The sequence below is a fragment of the Grammomys surdaster genome, unplaced genomic scaffold (genome assembly GCF_004785775.1).
Source record: "Grammomys surdaster isolate TR1022 unplaced genomic scaffold, NIH_TR_1.0 144, whole genome shotgun sequence".
Taxonomy (NCBI): domain Eukaryota; kingdom Metazoa; phylum Chordata; class Mammalia; order Rodentia; family Muridae; genus Grammomys; species Grammomys surdaster.
This window is the reverse complement of record NW_021604602.1, coordinates 8,123,444-8,144,404: the sequence shown is the minus strand read 5'-3', so window position 1 is coordinate 8,144,404 and position 20,961 is coordinate 8,123,444. Positions and strand designations below refer to the sequence as shown.

Below are 20,961 nucleotides of genomic sequence, written 5' to 3'. Positions count from 1 at the left end.
TCTCTCTCTCTCTCTCTCTCTCTCTCTCTCTCTCTCTCTCTCTCTGACACATTCACACAAGTGAAGTTTTCCATGGTTTCTATAGCTTGAAATAGTTTCATTAATAAAACAGTTAATTTTATGGGTAAAATTAGTTAGACAAGGTGCCCAGACATGTTGCTAAACATTATTCTGAAAGTTTTCATGGGAATATTTTTTGGGATAAAGTTGACATATGAATCAATTGAGTAAAGCTGGTTTTCCTCTGCGCTGTGAGTGACCCTCATCTGTTAAAGGTCTGTATAGAACAAACCTCCTCTACTTAAAGCAAGAGGAAATTCCACATCAGAATACCCCTGAGCTTGAACCGAAGCATATATGATCGTACCTTGGGCCCTGGTTTTCCAGCCAACCCTGGAATCGTAAGTTTTCCAGTTTCCACGGCATGTGGACTAATCCCTAAAGTAATACCCTGCTGTGTCTGTGTCTCTGTCGAAACAGGATGCACACACGCTAGCGTCTCATTGCACACATCCGTGTACATACACATCCATGTACATATACATCCTGTTGGTCCTGTTTCTCTGGGGAATCTGGACTAATACAAATACCAAGAGAATCTCTGTGATGGTTTTACATTAAAATTTTATTATTTTATTTTATGTGTATGGGCATTTTCGCCTCCTCCCATGTCTGTGCGACGCTTGCAAGCCTGGTGCTTGCAGAGGTCAGGAGAGGGCGTCTGATCTTCTGCAGCTGGAGTTACAGATGATTGTGCTCCACCATTGGGTGTTAAGAGTTGAATCTTGGTCCTCTAGAGGGATAGCCAGTGCTCTTAGCCATCTCTCCAGCACCTGATTTTTTTTTTTAAAGTTAAATGAGACTCATAACTAAGGGTAGCCGAGTCCCTTTTAGATGCTGGTACTTAGTCATCCCCCTGACTCAGTCTGTTTCCTTCTCAATTGTCAGGGTTTTTTTTTTTTTTTTTTTTTTTTTTTTGGTCAAAGCTTTCAATGAATGGACAGGATTTGTGTTTAGGTTGGGGCAGGCTGAGCTTCCCGAATGCTCTCCCTGGTTTGGGTTGGGAGACTTGGCAGTAGAAGAAACCTGGGAGAATTCTCTGAGAAAAGGGTAGCTGCTGCAGACCTTACCCTGTCCCTTCATATAAGTACTCGAGAGATTGCAAAATGAATTCTTTATGTGCAGAGGCGGATAACAAACGATAATTACTATAAGAAGATATTTGACCTCCCAGGGATAAGCAGAAGACAAGTTACAAATCAATGAGCCGTCTTTCCATGTAAAACCAATCAGACTGAAAGCCCTGCTCAGGAGAACGGGTCTGCAGAGTGTGTGTCTGGATCATCTTCACAGTATTGTCAGAGACCAATCTGGTGATTCCTGCCAACACTACATGAAATGTTCATACCTCATGACCCAATCATTCCTCTCCCAAGACTTTCACAGAGACTCACGGGCTGCCTGCATGGCTGCACAAACAGACACCAGGATGTCACACAGCCGGGGTGGATAAAGCAAACACTGGAGACATTAAATGTCCCCTAGAGAGGGACAGTTGCATGGAAGAGTCATTGTTATGGAATGTTATACAATTACTAGAAAGAAGACCACAGGCCTGCCTGGGCAGACAGGGAGTAATGTCTCCTGCATATTGTTGGCTGGCAGAATCACCTGCAGACACAGGTATAGCGTGAAGCAGTTCTGTAAATTGTGTGTGCTTATGTGCGAAATGTCTGGATAGGTAGACATCAGACGTCAGTGGTGACGATGTGACAGGGTGGAGGGAAGAAATTTGGTGTTTTTGTATCACACGTATTCCTCATTACAATTAAAAAAATAAGTGCATATTACTTTGACAATAAAACAGAAGGAATTTTTAGTGCCTGTAGCAAAAAAAAAAAAAAAAAAAAAAAGCTGATGTAATCTATATCCAGAAGGAAGGCTCCGGGGCTTGCCCGTTCTGGGAGTTGGACTAACAGTTACTTGGTGTTAAGGAAAACTAGAAAAGTCATTAATTCTATTAATTAATGCACTAGAGCTCCATCACGCCAAAGAGGTCTTAATGAGGTGCCCAGGGCAACCATTATTTATCTTACAAACAGAGACTGGAGGGCTCCACTGTGAGGTTGAGGGCATGGTTCTTGGAGCACAAACAGATCACAAGTCTGCTCTGACCTAGGAATACTTGAGCCCTTCCTCCTTTCTATCCTTACGCCCACTGACCTGACTCTGCCTCCTTCTTCCACTCTCTTTGAAGACAAAGGCCGTGGCAAAGGAGTCTGAACTGCAGATTGGTCTCCATCCTATTCCTCCTTAGCCTTTAGCTGCTGGTAACCTTACTGTCAGAGTCGGGTTTCCACAAGCTGACTTAGTAATGCTCATGACCTCTGCCAGGTTCCCATGGGGCGTCTCCATCAATGCAGTCAGTCTGGCCTTGTCTAGTAGTGTAGTGCTCAGTCTACAGACCCTGCTGCTGCGGGAGCTGTCCGCGGTGCTGACCGCAGGCGCGCCCCACGCCCGGCCGGTGCGCACGCGTCTGCGCGCAACGCGAGAGACCCGCGGGCGCCGTCACTGCGCAGCCTCCCACGCGGCTCGGGCCAGGCCTGCGCGGTGCCCGAGACTCGCGGCCCGGCTCCTGGAGCGGTCGCATCCCCGGCCGGTGGCCTCCCCGGTGGCTCCTCTCATCCTGGCACCACCATGGCGCTCAACAATTTCCTCTTCGCGCAGTGCGTCTGTTACTTTCTGGCTTTCTTGTTCAGCTTCGTGGTGGTGGTGCCATTGTCCGAGAACGGCCACGACTTTCGTGGCCGCTGCCTACTCTTTACCGAGGGTATGTGGCTGAGTGCCAACCTGACGATGCAGGGGCGGGAGCGCTTCACGGTACAGGAGTGGGGCCCACCGGCTGCCTGCCGCTTCAGCCTGCTCGCCAGCCTCCTGTCACTGCTGCTGGCCGCTGCGCACGCATGGCGCACGGTCTTCTTCCTCTGCAAGGGACACGAGGGGTAAGTTTAGGCCTTTCAGCAGCCCAGCGCAAACAGATGCAACACTCACACGGCTCCTGGAACCCATGAGGCATCAGGCCCACCTCTCCGGGGCCATGAGTCCCTCCACCTCTCCTTCTGCAGAGGCCTGCAAGTGTCAACACTCTCTGCCTCATCACTTCTAAGCAGACTGCCCTTTGTTTACACACAGGCCCAGGGGCTCTAAGGCTGTCTGCCCGACCCACGTGACCTCTTTCTGTTCCCAGAGTGAGCATCACTCCAGGTTTCCAGACCTGACTCCTTGGAGCACAGATGTTGCACTGTCATGGCTGTATGCCTGGGCTCTCTGGCTCAGGCTAGCTAGGCCACACTCCTTGGGACCTGGGACCATTTACAGCAGTCTTAGACCTGCACCCCTTTCCTGTGGGTGGGGGCAGGGACTACACTTTGCAGGTAGTCTTCTATTCTTGCTTTCCCTCTTGGGAAAAGATTCCAAGGGACGTCTGAGAAGCTTCTGAAGTTCACCCCTGCCACTCAGGCCTTGGCTGGAGGCATGTACAATGTGTGTGTGTGTGTCTGTGTCTGTGTCTGTGTCTATGTGTCTGTGTCTCTATTCCTCTGTGTGTGCCTGTCTGTGTCTCTATGTGTGTGTACTCTGTGTGTGTGTCTGTGTGTCTCTATGTGTATGTATACTGTGCGTGTGTGGTAGGTGAGTAGGATCTGCTCTGTGTTCCCTGTAGCTCCAGAGTTTCTTCACCTTTTCCTGCTTTGTCACCTGGCTGAAGCCAGCGGAATGTGGTCACATGGTGTCCTCAGCCAGCAACAACCAAGGGCCCAGCCTCTCCCTGGCTGAGGCTTCCTGGGTCCTGGAGTGACAGTGCTCCTGCAATAGAGAGGGAATTCCCATATCCAGTCTTCCCCAACCTGTGTCCCACCCCACCCATGGTTTTAGTAGCTTCTCATCCCTTGCAAGGAGGTGGGTGATGAACACGGGGCTCTGAGAACATAAGGATGCAGGAGTCTGGGTGAAGGGGATTCTCGCTAGTACCACAGATGAGGAACCTGAAACAGTTAACATTCTTACTATACTAGAGGCTGAGAGTCCAGAATCAAAGTCTCCTTAGAGTTAGAACTAGAGAAGGTCTTTCCTACACTTCTCTAGTCCTGCTGGCCCCAGGCTCCTGTGTGTTCCAGTCTCTGCCTCTGTCCTTGAATAGCCTCTTGCCAGTTTCTGACCCTGCTTTGACTGAGAGAAGATCAGACAACCATGTCCACAGGCAGCAAGGTTAGGACTTGGATGTGGCTCTGAAGAGATACAGTTCAACTCAGTATGGTAAGGTTTCGATGGGAGTCTATTGGAAGCCAGGGCTGGTCCTAAGAGCCTCCAGATTATGTGGACCGAGCTTTTGGCTGGGAGGATGAGGTTATTTCTAGGGTGAGTCCGTGTCGGCTGTAGGAAAGAGTCTTGTCCCTCTTCGGGAGCCTTCCTTGACCCTCAGTCTTTCATTGTTCAGATGAATTTGAGATCTCTTGTCCCTAAATTGGGAGTCACCTCACTGTGTGCAGATTGGGGTAGGAGGGAGCACCCCGAGACAGGTGACATGGCAGTGGTCAGTGGGAAGATAGCATGATTTGACTCCTCTGTCTTTCTGGGGTTTCCTGCAAGAGAGATAACCTCATGGTGGACACGGTCTAGCCAGATAGAACCAAGGGAAACTCTCTAGGCAGGATCCAGGTGTGTGGTCTGTGTATGGGACCCAGGGGCTGGGACACCAGATGGGGACATGAAGAGTCCCTGAGCTTGCAGGTGGGGATCTTGCTTACACAGGGCAGACTGTTCTGCACGAATCAGGCTGTGGATCTAGGCCGTACCAGCATCACGAGGCCTGAATTTCCAGCTACCCAGGGGTCCTTTGATATGCTTGCCCTCCTGAGGAATGGTTCAGGCTGATTGATGTACATACCTATATGGGGTGTGTCTGCCATGCTAAAGGGGCTCTGGCTGCCGAGGCATAGAGGTACAGAGAGTAAGATGCCTTCTATCACATACTCGTCTGAGGCCTGTGGCAGGGTTTAGGAGACTGTAGGTGACTTGACACATCATAACACTTGGAGGAGATCTAGCATGGTCTTGAATTCACACTAGAGGCCATGTCTGGACACCCTCTCTTGTGGAACAACTAGGGTGTCTTATCCCGTACTTCAGTTCTTGATGCTAACCATACACGGCCCCTGCTCAGGCTTCTACAGACTAGTACATGACTATGTCTAGCCTTGTCTTCTCCAGGGACATCTGACATATATAATCCTGCTCGGCTACTAGGGATTATTAGCAAGGGCCATATGGCTTCCTGACTGCTCTTTCACCCTGTCCCCTGTATGATCCAAGTGACAGTTAGCCAACTGTGCTGTCAGTGCTTACCAGAGCCCACGTTATGGGACTGGGGCACAACTCTGCTGAGCCACCCCTGGCTGCAGATACACATCATACCCAGGGGCATGAGGCCAGTGTGGGCATACCTTAGTCCATGTTTGCAGGCCAAGCGTAGAGCCTGGAGTGTAGGAGTCACCACACAATGATGAGGGACAGAAAAGTGTCTGACCACGAGGTTTGCAATTCCGTGGCTGTACAGCTGGCCCTGCTTTGACTGTTGACTTATAACCTGGCCAAGAGTTGTGTCAGCCCTTCAGTTCTTCCTGGGACGGTTGGGTCTGCAGAGGCCAGCAACGGGTAAGGTGTCCTGTGGAAAACAGTGATTCCAGCACAGTTACCAGTCAGACTGCAGAGGGCAAGTGACCAAGTGTCAGTCCATCAGAGGGGACTCGGGAGTCTCAAAGGGGCAGGGCAGCCATTTACAGTGAGCTCATGTGGTAGACAAGGCCGTGCAGGGCCACTGAATATCCACTCTGTGGAGGATACCAGGCTTGCCAGTCCCGGGACTCACAGGGCGTATCTGGCTATTATCCAGGCATTCTCTGATTCTGAGTTAGGTGCCAACCCCAGAGGTCACTGAGGCGCCTTCCAATCAGTCCTGGAGCAGAGTGTTACCCTGTAGCCTCTTCATGGACTCTCTTGGTTGGTGCTGAACATATGGGTCATATACTGGCAGAGGAACCATCTCTTCCTTATATAGGGCATGTCTGCTGTGCTAAGTGGGCTCTGGCTGCTGAGGCGTAGAGGTGCAGAGAGGCAGAGTCCAGGGCAACAGTGTAGAGGCGGGTGTACCATTTTAGTGAATGATCCCTGGTATGTATAGTTTCAGGGACATCCCTCAGGGAGATGGGAGGGCCCGGATGAGCTGTATGCTTAAGGCTCTGCTCAAGAGCAGCTCTTTGGGCTGGGGTTGGTTAGCAGTCTGTGAGTGAGGGACTGACTGAATTGTGAACACTGGCTTAGCATAACCCATCTGCCTGCTCACACCTGTCGCTCAGCCTTCAGATCGCTCCCAGGGCTTCCCAGGATAGCTGTCGCCATGGAGACAGCACATCCAAGGCTGGGCACCCTGAGATGCAGTGAGAGGAAGATGGGTTAACCCTGTGTGTGCTGTGCCTTTCCATCCACTCTCCTGTGTTGGCCTGTCCTTGGAATGTGTGTTCAGGGACAGGGAAGGGTGGCATTCTAAAACCAGGAAGCAGGATCCAGGTGTGGCTTTGGCACATTAAGTTCTTTCAGGATCTGGAAGGCCCAGCATATTACACTAAAAACAAAACCAAAAAATCAAACAAATAAACAAACAAAAATCCAACCAACCAGAGACAAACAAACAACAACAATAACAAATCAAGAACTGGAGACTTCTGCCTGCTTAGTGGGCTTTCAGCTAGGACCAGAGCTCCTGTATCTCAGATCTGCAGTGTCAGCCTCACTTCAGAGTGTAGGCTACCAGGGCTCCCTCCTCTGAAGGTATTCTAGCCAGATGCTGCAAAGTGTGCGTGGCCCACACTGTCTAGAGATCTCAGAACGCTGCCCCAGCTCTTCAGAGAAGGACAGGATATCATGCTGGGTTGTGGTCTGTCTCATTCTGCTGTCTGCACCATGGCCAGCAGTGGGGAGGGAACAGTTGGGATGTTGTCAGGGGATGTCAGGCACTGAGGACACTGCTGGACAGGGACCTTGGAAATATTGCAGGAGGCTGTCCAGCAGAGAGAGGGACAGATGTCCCCAACAAAGGGTTCTGTCCAAAATTCTCAGTTCTCAGCTGTCCTGTGAGGGATTTCTGTGCCTGGACAGCCCTGTGCCCTCAGGGACTTGGCTGTGGCTGTCCTTGATCACCCTGTTTTCCTTGGTGGGGACAACATAGAGTAGGCTCTGGGTGAGCATATATATTAATGTCTTACCTATTTACAGCTGCAGGTGAGCTTACTGAGGGGCTGTGAGGCCAGTGGGCCCTTCTCAGTCCAGGTCTGTCCTGAGACAGTATGGGGTGGTCGGTAAGCACTCCAGGATACATGGGCTCAATGTATTTACAGGACATCACCCACATAAGCCTTCCTTGTTTTCTCAGTGATTCATGGGAGGGGCTCTTAGAACAGGGCTCAGAGGGAGAAAGTGAGGTTCAGATGGGCAGGTTTCATTTTACAGCATTTAGCTCGTCCATGATGAAGGGAAGCAGGAACCCAAGGCCGGAGCATGGCAGCAGAGGCGGCAGCAGAGGCCATGGAGGAACACCACTTACTGGCTTGTTCCACGGGGTTTGCTCAGTCTGCCTTTTTATACAACCCAGGATCACCTGCCCAGGGTGGCCCTGTCCAGAGCAGGCTGGGCTCCCCATATCAGTCATTGATCAAGAAAATGTCCCTCATATTTGCCTGCAGGCCAGTTTGGTGGAGGTGTCTTCTCAGCTGAGGTTCCCTCTTCCCTGATGGTCCTAGCGTGGGTCAAACTACAGAAAAACTAACCACCACAGGACCACAGCGTCCTTGTCACCACTCCTGGCCAGGGGACCTAGGGATTCTGTGGGGAGGACCAGAAGGGACATGCTAGCCTGAGGCATGGTCCTTGGGAGACCAGGGATATGTCCTCTCTTCTATTTCCCTGTCCCTATCTGGAGCAAAGTGCACCAGGTCCTTGTCTTTGTCCATGCTGGAAGAGGAAGGCACCAAGTCCCTGTTCTGGTCCACATAAGAACAGTGGTGATCAGGCCCTGCCCTGGTTTCTGGGTCAGCCTCTGGGTAAGGACAGAGGGGAGCTAAAAGGAAAACCAGTGTAGGTGTCAGGTGGGCAGGGCCAAGAACTGCTGTGTGTTCTGTGTGGGGCCAGGGACAGGCATAGAATGTCAGCCCAGGGCAAGTGGGCAGTGCACATAGCTGCTCGCAAGCAGGGGAGGTAACCCACAGTCCCCGGGGTTGTGTAGCTATAGCAGGGTACCACTCCTCAACTGCCTGTCATGCAGTGACTAGCATGTCAGCCGATGGTCACCAGGGCTTCACAGGCAGCCCTGTGTGATCCCAGGACAGCTGGGTATCTTACTCACCTTGAGCATCAGGGTTACACTGTTCCTATGCCTTGGCCCTCCCTCTGTGTTCAGCACAGGGCTGCCGTAGGGTCAGGAAGGCTTGTGGAATGAATGCATAGGTGAACAAGCCCACCAGCCGGGCAGTGGCTGTTAGGTCCCTGTTCTCTGCTATGGACCTCCCACAGTTTGGTGACCCTGGAGAGTATGGTGGGATGGGGTCTCCCATATGCCCTCTTTCTCTGGGTAGGAAAGTGGGACTGGGGTAATGTGTCACTTGGAGTCAGGCATCAGAGGGTAAGGGAGAGGGGTCGTCTCATCTTGCTTGAACCCTTCTCTATGTAGGGCTTAGAGGGCCTGGTGCTCACACGGAGGAGTTTGGGGTTTGAACCTGTGTATTTGAGGGCACACAGCTCCCAGCTGTGACATGGAGTGACTAAGCGGGTAGGTGGTCTTAGAAGGGCGCCTTGTGGTTTCACTGTATGTGCTGGCTCCTGGGTTTTTGGAATCATGATCTTGAGTTCTTGACTTGGCCCTGATTCTCCAGTACATCAATGGTGCCAAGTCCCCAACTCCTAGTGTATGAGAGAACAAGATGGCTGCTCGGCATCGGGACATTTGCAGGGGCGGCAGCAGAGGAGACAGAAGCAGCCCTTTGAGCCCCATTCAGTCCCATCAGGGCCCCAGGTGCTCACCAGAAAACCTGGACATCTCCCATCCCTGTTTCAAGGGGAGCTATTTGGGGTCAGACCTTGGGTAGCTCCCTCAGCTTCCATCTCTTGACTCCTCTGCAGTTCCTTCTTCTACGCCTTCCTGAACCTCCTGGTCAGTGCCTTTGTGGTCTTCCTGGTCTTCATTGCCAGCACCATCGTGAGTGTGGGCTTCACTATGTGGTGTGACACCATCACTGAGAAGGGTTCCACACCCCACAGGTATGCCTCGTCCTGCCTTATCTGGGTCCCAAGATGTTTTTCTTCCTGAATCCCATTCTGAATCAGAGGCTTTGCCCACCTGTCCCCCCCTACCCCCCACCCCCATTGCCTTGTCCCTAAGACACGCCCACTCAATGTCAGGCACCTCTTTGGTCTAGCAGCCTACAGCATCACACATGGAAGGTGAGCCAAGAGGCACCAGGCGGGACTCTAGTTGACACCGCCTGGCTCACTTGCTAGCCTCAGCTCCCTCTGAAGCTAACTCCACTGTGGCAGCGAGGTTAGTTTGCGGTTGGTGAGTAGAGGCTGCCCTCGTGATGTCCCCATGACACTTATACAGGGACACTGTACAGTGTGCCTCAGGGGCATCACGTCCATCTCAGACTGAGAACTAAAGGTCTGACTAGACAGAGCAGCTCATGACCCTGAGTGCCAGACAGACAGTAAGTAATAAGATAGCTGAGGCTAGCCCTTGTGCTCAGTTGGAAAGGTCTTTAGCTCCTCTTCTTTGAAGCCTGTCTTGCTCTTCCCAGTGAGGGGTCAAAGCTGACTCCCAGTGGAATTCCATCTTTCCCTTTGGGGACTGCCCCCTCTGTCTTAGGGTTATGATTGCTGCAATGAAACACCATGACCCTTTAAAGCAGCTTGGAGAGGAAAGGGTTTATTCAGTTTACGCTTCAATGTCACAGTTAGTCATCAAAGAAAGTCAAGATGTGAACTCAATCAGGGGAGGAACCTGGAGGCAGAACCTGATGTAGAGGCCGCTGGAGGGGTACTGCTTATGGGCTTGCTCCTCATGCTCAGCCAGCCGGGTGGCCCCGCCCACAATGGGCTGGGCTATTTTCCACCAATCACTAATTAAGAAAATGTCTTACCGCCTTGTCTGCAGCCTGGTCTTATGGGAGCATTTTCTCAACTGAGGTTCCCTCCTCTCATGACTTTAGCCTGTGTCAGGTTGATCTAAGACACCACTCACTGTTTAAGGGAAGTATTCTCTGCTTCCTAGCCGGATGCTCAGTTGCCTTTTGACTCAGGGGCTCGGGGGCTCGGGGGCTCGGGGGTTCGGGGGCTCGGGGGCTCACAAGTCACCAGCCACTTGGTTTAATGCTATTTTAGCTGCGAGGAGTTCCAGGAAACGGACTTGGAGCTGAACGTGGACAACTCTGCCTTCTACCATCAGTTTGCAATCGCCCAGGTAGGCGGGGTCTGTCTCTGGCCGGAAGAGAATGGCTGAGTTAGGGACGGGGTGAGACTTGACCGATCCCAGGCAAGGAAACAGACTCAGATATGGTGGGATCATACCGGGGAGGTGCAGGCTGTGGAAGCAGGAGGAGATTTCCCAGGGGAGGGTGGGAGAGCAGAGTTCTCTGAGCAGGACTTGTGTGTTGGGGGCGTGCGGGGTGGAGGTGGGGACGGGTAGGGGAGGCAGGAGACAAGAGAAGGCAAGGGCAGACTGAGAAGTGAGCTCAGGAGCCAGAGAAAGTGCTGGGTGACTGGGAGGGAAGAAGAGGGAGTGAGAGGGGCGGCAGGAAGTGCTGAAAATGGGGTCTAGAATCCGTGGTTGCTAGTGGGACAGATTCTGGTCTGGTTCCATTCCTGGAATGTCGGAGGGTCCCTGAGCCACTTGCTGCCATGTCTGAGGGTGAAATGAGGGGTCTGCCCTAAGGAGAACCCAACTCACCTTGCATGTGACTTTGGGAACCTGGAACGCCCTGGGAAAACTTTAGGCTTTTCCTGTCCCTCAACTTTGCGTTTGTGCCCCAGTCGGAGGTGGTTCAGTCTAGGGGCACTTAGGTGGGGCATGGACACCTGTCCCTTCCCATACTGCCTGTGGCTTTCATCCTCCATGACACCCGTCCATGCTCCATGCTGGCTTCTGGAGGCTCTGGTTTGTCAAATGCTAGACTGAGATTATTCTTGTCACTACCAACACCCTTGGAAGTCCAAAAGTTCTTTGCAGAGATGAGCTGAAACTGTCAAAGAGACCTTCACGCCAACTTTAGCTTAAGATGCTTTAGAGCTAATTTGGACGAATTAGACAGAGGCATGCGCAATCTGAGGACCCGCACGCTCAAATGAGAATTGGTTTGATGCAGTGCAGACCTGGAGCTGATTACATTGTTTCTCCTTCAGCTGTTTGGAAACAGCAGATAAAGGTCAATTTATTCCCCTGACTAGAGGGGCTCCCTGATCTATAGGCCTTCCTTAGAGCCCAGAGTCTCGGTGGGAGAAGAGCTCTGCCCAGGTCCTCCTTCTCCTCCTCAAGGGATCTCACCAATTCAGGTGAGAATGGCCGAGTACCCCAAGCCTCTGCACAGAGCTGGGTTCTTGTGGGCATAGAACATAACGATCACTGCAGAGAACAGGCCAAATGTGGGGGTGCATGTGCTCTCAGGTCCCTGCTGCCTCCTCCTCTCTTAGTCTTCCCTTCCCTTCCCTGTAGATCTAGAGGGAGGAGGTGAGGAAGCAGGGACTGAGCACACTGGGCAATGAGCCACACTCCCTGACACTGCTCTGCCTTCCATGCAGTTTGGACTCTGGGCCTCCTGGCTGGCCTGGCTGGCGATCACCACTCTGGCTTTCCTCAAAGTTTATCACAACTACCGCCAGGAGGACCTGTTGGACAGCCTGGTTCATGAGAAGGAGCTTCTGCTGGCCAGGCCAGCCTCCCGCACCTCCTTCCAGGGGGAGAAGAGTGCTGTCATCTAGGCCGTGGAAGGGTGGCCCCCTTTCCTGAGGCCTGCATGAGAGGGGGTGCCTGGGGACCCACCCAGGCTGGCCAACACAGCTCTGCATGTCTCTTGGCCCCGCCCACCGTGAGCAGAGCACCCGTTCCCATGGAGATCCTGACAGTGATGGGGCAGAGACCCAGAGACTCGGGGAGGGGGTGGCTTCTGGCTTCCAGTCCTGGCCTTGGTTAGTGTGATGCACACTCCTTCTCTCGTGTGGTCATTTGCCCATATGTGTGCGTGTATGTAAGCATGTGTGTGCATGGGAGTGTGACTGCAGAACCAAGGTGACAATGTCAGGTTAGCAGCCTTTGCACCACCACAGTCCCTGCCCCTCCCATAAGGGGCCGTCCTCCCATCCCACAGCATTCAGCTAAGGTCCCCAGAAGGTACGAGAAGGCAGCAGGTGGAGGATCCTAGTCGGTATGTGGAACCCTGGGCTGGGCTCTGTCCCCTGCTCTGAGAGGATATCTGGGCTGCTTAGCTGTAGTGGGAGAGTCCCACCATCCTCCCTTTTAGGCTTTCTCGGTGGTACGGTTCTCTGTATTGCAAGGGTGTGGCCCTCGTGGCAGAAGAGGTCCCACCCATCTGAATCTCAGTGAGTGCATTCAGTGTTCTGGCCCTAGTCTGAAGTTGTGCTCCAACGCTGTCCCCTGTTTCCAAGCAAGGTGATTCTGACCTGTGTCCAAGTCCAGTGTCCACCAGTGGCTGGTGTGTTTCCGGGTGAAAGGCATTAGCTTCTAGGCCCACTGTGAGGAGTGTGTGTGTGTGTGTGTGTGTGTGTGTGTGAGAGAGAGAGAGAGAGAGAGAGAGAGAGAGAGAGAGAGAGAGAGAGAGAGAGAGAGATGGGCCCTAAAAATTGAAGCCAGGTCAGGGTGCTTTGCAAGGGGGTACCTATCTGGGGAGGTCAGGGTCAGGCCAACTGACACTCCAGCCTTCTCTGAGGGCTTTGTTGTGGCCTGGCTGAGCTCCTTGCAGAGGATCTGGGTACTGAAGTAGTGTTTTGTGGTCTCCAAACTGATCTGGTCTCTTTTCCAGACTCTCACACAAGCCCTGATATATGGGACACGGGGGACACTGTCTAGCCTTGAGACTCCTCCTCTGTCTCCCCAGGATTGGCTCTCTCATCTGTCCCACGTCCTTACTAAGGCCGTAGCCATCTAGGACCCGAAGGAACAGGAGGCTGGATAGGGCCTCTGGGACCTAGGATCTGCCTCAGGTGTGGGCCTGCCCTTGGCAGCTGTCTCTTGTGGATTCTGGAGAGTTAGTCTGGGCTCTGGTCTGGTCTGGAGACCTTTAGACGCCTAGACCTGTTGCCCAGATGTTGATGTCCCAGGGACTCCTGGCCTAGGAGTGTTAGCAGGACCTGTTGGCTGTAGCCATGGGCAGGGGTGTCTTTCCAAGAGGGGTCTTATGGGAGGGATGGCAAGAGGCAGACAGAGGCTGCAGAATGGTCCCCAGGTTGCCTGCAAGACCCCTCTGCTCCCCTCCAGATTGCTACAGGGAAGCCCTGGTTTCAGTTTTCCTGGAGAAGCTGTTGGTGATAAGTCCTGTACCTCCATGTGTCTGATCCTCAAGTCAAAATAAAATAAAGACGAAACATCCGAGATGCTGTATGGATGAGATGTCTGTGTCTTTGCTAGCCAGCCAGTCCACTTCAGGCCCCCACCTCCGGTCCCCAATCCCTCCCCACTGGCTCGCAGGCTTTAGCTGTTTGTTTAGGACTTAAACAGTCTGTTTGATTCCAGGGCTCACGGGGTGGTCCTTCATGCCTGTGCATTGTAAGGAGCTCCCCCCACCATTCCCACACATCCCCACCCTGGGCACGAGGATGGGTTTTGGTGACACCTCTGGGGCACATGCATCTCTGCGTATGTCTTTGAACATTTATTCTAAGTCAGAATAAAGCTGGGGATATAACAGTGGCTGACTCTGCCTAGCTGTGCTGGGTTTGCACTGTAAAAATGAAACAAAGCAAAGCAAAACCCAGGACTAGCTGGGGCAGTTTTGTGGCCCTTAGAGAGCGAGTGGAGCATACTTCTTCTGTGGCCTTTGCAGCAAATGCTGGCTCTGAGGTGGGAAGCCCTGGCTCTCCATTGTCAAACATGGGGTGACCAATCCCCCTCCTGAAGGGCATCCGCTCTCAGAATTGGGGATGGAAGGGTGGTCTGGGGCTCTGTTATCTTACCTCTAAGTGTCTGTTTCCATCTCTGGAATACAAGCCAATAGCAAGCCTGTCTTTGGCCAGGGTAGGATGGGAGGGAACAGGTCCTGGGGTAGATGGACTGGTGCAGGCAACAGTAACCATGCTGAGGGCCAATCCTGGTGAGTGCCTTTGCAGGTTTTCCTTATTAGACCGCTTCTAGAAGCAGGGTTTCTCTCCACTGGACTCTCCCCTACCGTGCCCCCAAATTTTGTAGCTGGAAATCACTCTATGGGGCATCTGAAGGCCAGAGAAGGGCAGATGGCACCTCAGTGATCTGGGAGTCTTGGCATGTCTTGCTGGGGAGGATGTAGTCCTGGAGGCATGGTGGGTCCCCCTAGCTTCTTGTGAATGTCAGCTGCAAGAGACCTATGGGCTGTGGGGGAGAGTGGGTGGAAGGGTAGAGGTGTGTTCTGTTACCTAGACTAATGTGTTTGGACCTGGGGGAGATTCCTCAACAAGTGTCTCACTCTGCTCATTTTGTAATAATCCCGAGGTTGAAGAGGCTGCAGGTATTTTAATATGGGATCTCCATCTGCCCACTTAAGTCGAGGGGCACCTTAAGAAGACAACCCCAGGTCTCACCCTGGCCACCAAACCTTGCTTATTTGTTTGTTCCAGGGTGGTGCAGGGTCCCCCTGGTGGATCCTCCTGGTGTCCGACTGGGCCTCCCTGCTGTGCTCAGGGCTCCCCCTCCAGGCAGATCTAGGATGTCCTGAAGCTGTTCCTATGTGCTTGATTCCCTTTGCCTTTCAACATGAGTAATAGAATTGTGTTTCCAGGGGTTCAGGAGACTCACAGGTCCTGCAGCTGGTGGGCTTGTGTGTGACCCCAGAAGTAGGACCTTGGTGCCACACTTGTTCTGAGAGCAACTGGTTCAGAGCTGGACTCTGTTCCCACACCACAGTGACCCCTGACTGAGCTTGGTATTAAGTGGAGGAATTCAGACCTGGGGCTCAGAGAAAAAAACCACGATTCTCACGGGCTCCATGAACTGCAGGGGGAGGCACCCTATCTCCTGATAGTGTAGCAAAAACTGGGCCCAGTCCTCAAAGCAGCAGGAGGTTGGGGCTTGCCTTCCCAAGCACCCCTCAGAGGCAGGGGAAGCTCACACTCAAAGAGCTATGTATGGTAACATCCAGGCTATGGCTCCCAAGACGGAGGACTGGGCAAGAACATAGGAATCCCTCAGCTATAATAGTTGAGTTCTTTCTCTGATTCAGTCTTAAAATCCCAAGATCCCAGCCCGTGCTGACTGGAGTAGGAGATGCCTGTATCGTCAAACCAGAGCCTCCCTCTTTTCCCACCTAAACCTGTCCAGCAGCCTGTTGGAGTTCCTGGGTTTGTCAAGAATCAGGTAACAGAGCTCTGTCCTGGGTTAGCCTTAATACCTGGGCTCCCCCACCATGCACAATCCCCCAAACCACTCCGGGTCCCCAACAGCATCAACTTGCTCCAGTGCTTTCCAGAGGTGAAATCACCATTCAGTCATGCGTCAGGAGCTGCAGGAGGCAGTGCCAACAGGCAAGGACCACATGCCACAGGCGCAAGATTAGGACGAGGAGTTGAGCCCAGAGGTCCTCCAGGGCTACTGTGACATGTTTGGCCTGGCCACAGTACAGGCACAGCACCACTCCAAGCAGAACACACAGAATCAGCCACAGGAATAAGGAGCCACTGCAGGATGCTGGCTGAAGCAGAGAGCCACCATGGGAAGCTGATCGGCTGGGGACTGTAGGAGGGTGACAGGTCAGTCCAACAGCACCCCCAGTGAGACCCTTCAAAGTGCACCCTCTGCTGGTGGGGCTGATATGGAGGGAGACTTGAGTTGTCTGGCTGTAGTTGTCAACTTGTAATTGACCATCAAGGTGATGGTCAGATAGGGCCCTGGGGTGGGTCTCATGGAATCCATGGGACAGGGACTCTTGTCCTCACCTGCCTAAGGAAGATTGCACCATTTAGGAGTGCTTCTGCCCATCCACATGCGAGGAACCTGGGGCTTGGCCCCATAAGGATGGGATCACGTCTAGGGCTGTCAGGGGAGACTGAGTCAGGGTCTAGAGTGGCTGGGCTATGGGGACAGGGGTGTGCTTGAGGCTGTGTCTAGTTCTGCCTTGTGGAGGTGGAGGCCTAGGACCTGTTGGCCAATGGGAGCTCCTTCTCAGAACTCACCTTTGATGGCGGCTGTTGTGTCCTTGCGGGCGATGTCTGGGAAGGAGATCACAGATGGTTTAGTCAGGAAACAAGCTCTCCCACACCACCGTATAAAGATACTGAACAAGCGTCGCTGGCCTGGCCTGGGAAATGAGATACACAGAACCTGGCCTCTCCCTAGAGGGCAGTGCTGGAGAGGCCACAACTACATTCTCCTCTGTTGGGTGCTGTCCCACCGACCATGGCCTGTCCCCATGACCCCATTTACAGGTTCACTGGGATTCTGTCTGGGAAGACAGAATAAGGAATAGATGGCCTTAGATGATGCCATAGTTTCAATGGCACCTGCCCACCCACCCCACCCAGACGCTCACATCAAAGCCCCTGGCCCCTCTTACAGTGGACAGCCACCTCCAGGGGCTCTCGGAACCGCACATGCCTGGTGGTTCTCTGTGTCTCACCCCCGTGATATCCACATTCTTGCCGTCTGGGTCTCAGGATAGAGGGAGGGCACTTCCTGTCACCATCCTAGAGTGGGAATGGGGAAGAGAGGACGGTGAGCCCTTCCTGCTTGAGACTGGCATCCTGGGCTGTGGTGTCTGCAGACTCCTCTGGGCTTAACACAGAGGACCTTGTGGCCTCCCCAGCCTTGAGCAGGCTGAACAGATCTTGAGTGCTTGCCACCACAGACCTTATCGGCCTGGACAGAGACATCTGCCTTGGCTGCGGTTGTGAATTCCCATGAGAACTTAGCTGCTTTGGCTGCCGTGCTGACCTTGCTCTGCAACATACTCTGGTGGATACAATGGATGGGTTCTGTGGGCTTTCCCTTTATAAACGCAGTGCTTGTTATCAGACTTGGAGCCTTGATCAGAACCCTGTCTTGGCTTCAGTCTTTTCTCGCCACCCCCTCCTCTTTTTCATTTCCAGCCCCCCTTGCAGGTAAACCCAGTTTTACCATAGGCTGCTGGACAATGACAGACCTGCTGCGGAGGAGCAGAGAGGAGCACGGAGACCCCAGGACCAGCCACCAACCTCCCAAGCTCCTACAGAATGAAACCTGGACAGTTCTGAGTGATCTCAGTACCTGGGAGACCCATGCTTCATCCAAGGCTGTGTCCCCCTGCCAGTCCCAGGGGTTCTGAGGGAAGGTATCCACACACAGAGGGATGACAGCTGCAGACTATGGATGCCAGAGATAACCTCAGCAACTGAAGACAGCCTGCACACAGCCACATTGACCCCTGAGGTTACAGTTCAGAGACCACAGGGCCCAGGCATTGAGAGCCTAGTGACCAGGTACAGAGCTCAAACAACTGCCCTGTACCATGTGCTTGGCTTGAGACACACTTAGCCGCTGACACAGTCCCTTGGACAGGGATTGCCAGGCAACTCAGGACCTGGCCTTGCAGCCTCAGTGATTGTTGGGTCCTCTGAGAGGAAGTGTACCTCCCTGCTCCCCTCAACTTATGTACATTAGCCCAGGTGCCAGGCTATTGCTCAAACCTCTGGAGGGTTTGTGAGGGGGAAGCTGGGACTTAGGGAAGCGACCTTGGTTTAGGGACCAGAGTGTGTTAAGTTTCCTCCGGTGGAGCCCCAGGCCAAGGTAGTAACCAGAGCTGATTGATGGCTATAGTCAACCTGCAGGCTAGGGTCTATCCTATATGAACCTCTCCCTCCCTTCACCTAGGTAGCACTTCAGGGTAACTGAGAGGTAGAGGAAGGCAGCCTTCACATACTACATGCCCAGGGGCTACCTTCCTACCCTACTGCAGTCACCCTGGGGTTTCAGCTCCTGTGAACCTCAGGGTCTTCATCTCCAACTTGGGACAGCAGGCTGTTGGTAGGACAAAGCACAGGGAAGCCAGGGCCATTTTAAAGTTGCCTCTGGCAGGGTACTGGACTATGCACAACTTGATGAGAAGCCCCTCGGGTCTGCCCTGCTCCACCCATGGCTGACTGTGCTAAGGTTAGCCTGGTATATCATTGCCTCTTCCTTGGCCTGGCAGCAACCTTAGGGTCAACAGAGCCTCGGTGTCATAGGTTTGGGCTCCTTCTGACTTGGAACCCCTCTCTTGCTCCTTGATTCTCTCCCCTCTCCTGTCTTCTTGCTTGCTCCTGGACTGAGCTGTTACCAGCCTCGACCAGCCGTGTCTGCACCCTTCTCATTGCTGACAGCTCATCCCTGAGCTAACCAGCTTCGCAGATATCCATGGCTCTCCCCCATCCCCATTTCTACCCAGCATCCTTCCCTGTCCCTTCGATTTCTTCAGTCTGATTGTCATATCTCTGTCCTCTCATGCTGTGGCCCCTGGCCTGGTGCAGAACAGAGCCTGGCCTCTGTCATCCTCTTGTGCCTTTGGCTATGTTATGCCACACCCAGTGCCTTGCCAAAACCGAACCCTTCAAAATGGGACCATTTCTCTGCTTCCTGCCCAGCTCCAGGCCATTTCCCAGAGTTCCAGGGACAGAGGATAATTTGAAAGCAAAGACAGGGATCCTGTCTGTTCCTCTGGCCCCTGCCTCTCTTCCTACTCCCAACAGCAGCCCATGCCTCCAGAGGTAATGTCTCAGGCTGTGTGGCCTTACCCTCTCGGTCCTGGGAGGCTGTGAGCCCCACGTGGTCCCCTCATTTTCTCTGGTTGGATGGCGTGTCCGTGGGTGGGAATTAGGGCGGGAGACTCGAGCTGCAGACCTCATTTACTGGAACATGGTCCTATGATAAGAAAGACGTTATTTATTGGGCAAGCCATACACGCAGAGATAAAGATAAAAGGATGAGAAAATTCCTCCCTGGAAGACAGGCTAGCTTCCTTAGCCCGCATCTTTCTCACAGACCCGTAGTCACCAGCTTCCCTTTGTAGGGCTCACGGCTCAGATAAATCCTGTGCCCTGCCAGCTCCAAAGCCTTGCTGTCAGCAATTTCCTCTGCAGGTGTAGTCTTCATAATTACCACCTTTGACGGCAGTGTAATATTCCTCTGGGCTGATGCCCTGAGATTTACAGCCACCCACCCGCTGTCATGGGCTGCTCAGGAAGGTTGCAGTTTATTGAAGGAGTTTGAAGCGCTCTGAGATTGTTGATAAGGCTGCAGTAAACACTTCTGCCAATATGATAAGCCCCACAGCCGAGACGCTGGGAGCAGATGACAGCAGAGGCTCTTCTGGAAGGTGTGCTGCCTCTAGTTGGCCTTTGTGCTGGGTGGGACAGGGAACAGTATAACCCAGTCCGTTTGTCTCTGTTGTCGCTATCTCTGGCCTTATCTGTCTCTGATCATCTCTGCATATGTGCATAGCTCTCCTCCTCTGTCTCTCTGCCACTCTCCCTGTCTGTATCTTCCTTTCTCTGCGTCTCCATCTCTGAATCCATCTCTCCCCCCTCTTACATTTGGGTGTTTGCTCTGCCTGTGGAGCAGCCCCACAGCAGCCCACTGGGGCTGATTATCTCTCAAAGTTTCGACCATACCTTCTGTCCTGTTCTGGGTGCAGACCCTACTTAGATCCTGGGCCTGGGAGCCAGGCACGAGACCACCATTCTCCTTCTTGGTATTCGGAGGCATAGAGGTCAGGGCTGCTGGCAGGGTGGTCCCCTTCCTTCCCCTGCTGGAAGGGACACTGAAGCAAATGTCTTCCTTCTCCCAGATCTCTGGCCAGGAGCTCTTAGTGGGCATCACTACCCCCTTGAAATGCTGGTTTCAAGGGACATGGCTCTGCCTCCCTAGACGTTTCATATGCCTTGTCCTTGAAGACTGAGACAAGAGTGATGTGCTTGCCCTAACTCCAAGGAGGACACCTTGAAGGTCTCCCCCGAAATGACTGCTTTGAAGGTTAGCCCAGTAGCCTCTATACAGTCTTCCACAGAGGATAACAGAACGGCCAGTCTTAGGCTCAGCAGGAGTAAATACAGCAGGTGGCTGAGGTCCGGTTAAGGATGTCTGCCTGGATGCATTTGCATGAGTCAATTTCTTCAGATGGGAGCACATTCTCCTATCACAGCATCAGGTTTTATTGCAGTGGCTAGAGAAGGGGCAGGGCTTAGAGAAGGGGCGGGGCCACAGGGAGCAGAAAGAGAAGGGAGTGGGAGGGAGGGGTGCTTACGCTCCAGGCTCATGCTTGGGGAAGGTACCACCTCCCATACTTTTGCCTTGCTGCTAGCCCTCAGTCTGTGGGCCTCTGTGGCCACGGTCTCCTGAGAGATTGTAAGACAATATGTGTGAGTGTTTTTTTAAAACAGTTTTTAAACTTTATTTTACATGTGTGAGTTTTTGCCTTCATGTATGTATGTATGTATGTATGTGTACCATGTGCGTGCAAGGTTGCCCACTGAGATCAGAAAAGGATATCAGATCCTCCTGATGGTGGTGAGCCACCACATGGGTGCTAGGAACTAAACCCTTGCCCTCTGCAAGAGCAACAAGTCTCTTAACTACTGAGTCTCTTAACTACTGAGTCTCTTAACTACTGAGTCATCTTTCTAGACCCATGTGTGTTTGTACACACAGAACAACAT

At 52.8% G+C, this 20,961-nt stretch overlaps 2 protein-coding genes across 5 annotated transcripts in view; one reads left to right on the top strand and one right to left on the bottom strand.

Annotated features, from left to right (window-relative positions):
- The first annotated feature begins 2,684 nt into the window (after nt 1-2,684).
- Tmem179 (transmembrane protein 179) lies at nt 2,685-12,075 on the top strand. Its single transcript, XM_028764581.1, has 4 exons — nt 2,685-3,002; nt 9,229-9,366; nt 10,483-10,561; nt 11,896-12,075. Exons 1-4 carry the CDS (start codon nt 2,698-2,700, stop codon nt 12,073-12,075), a joined length of 702 nt encoding a protein of 233 aa, XP_028620414.1. The 5' UTR covers nt 2,685-2,697.
- A 1,888-nt stretch (nt 12,076-13,963) lies between these two features.
- CUNH14orf180 (chromosome unknown C14orf180 homolog) overlaps nt 13,964-20,961 on the bottom strand; it is a 10,672-nt gene continuing 3,674 nt past the window's right edge. For all 4 annotated transcript variants that reach the window (XM_028764504.1, XM_028764501.1, XM_028764500.1 and 1 more), the window contains exons 2-5: nt 19,042-19,168; nt 16,851-16,980; nt 16,471-16,506; nt 13,964-16,030 (exon numbers count right to left, since the gene is read on the bottom strand). In XM_028764504.1, the coding sequence (XP_028620337.1) occupies nt 15,783-16,030; nt 16,471-16,506; nt 16,851-16,980; nt 19,042-19,152 (525 nt within the window). In that variant the 5' untranslated portion in view covers nt 19,153-19,168 and the 3' untranslated portion in view covers nt 13,964-15,782. The remainder of the gene's footprint in view (nt 16,031-16,470; nt 16,507-16,850; nt 16,981-19,041; nt 19,169-20,961) is intronic.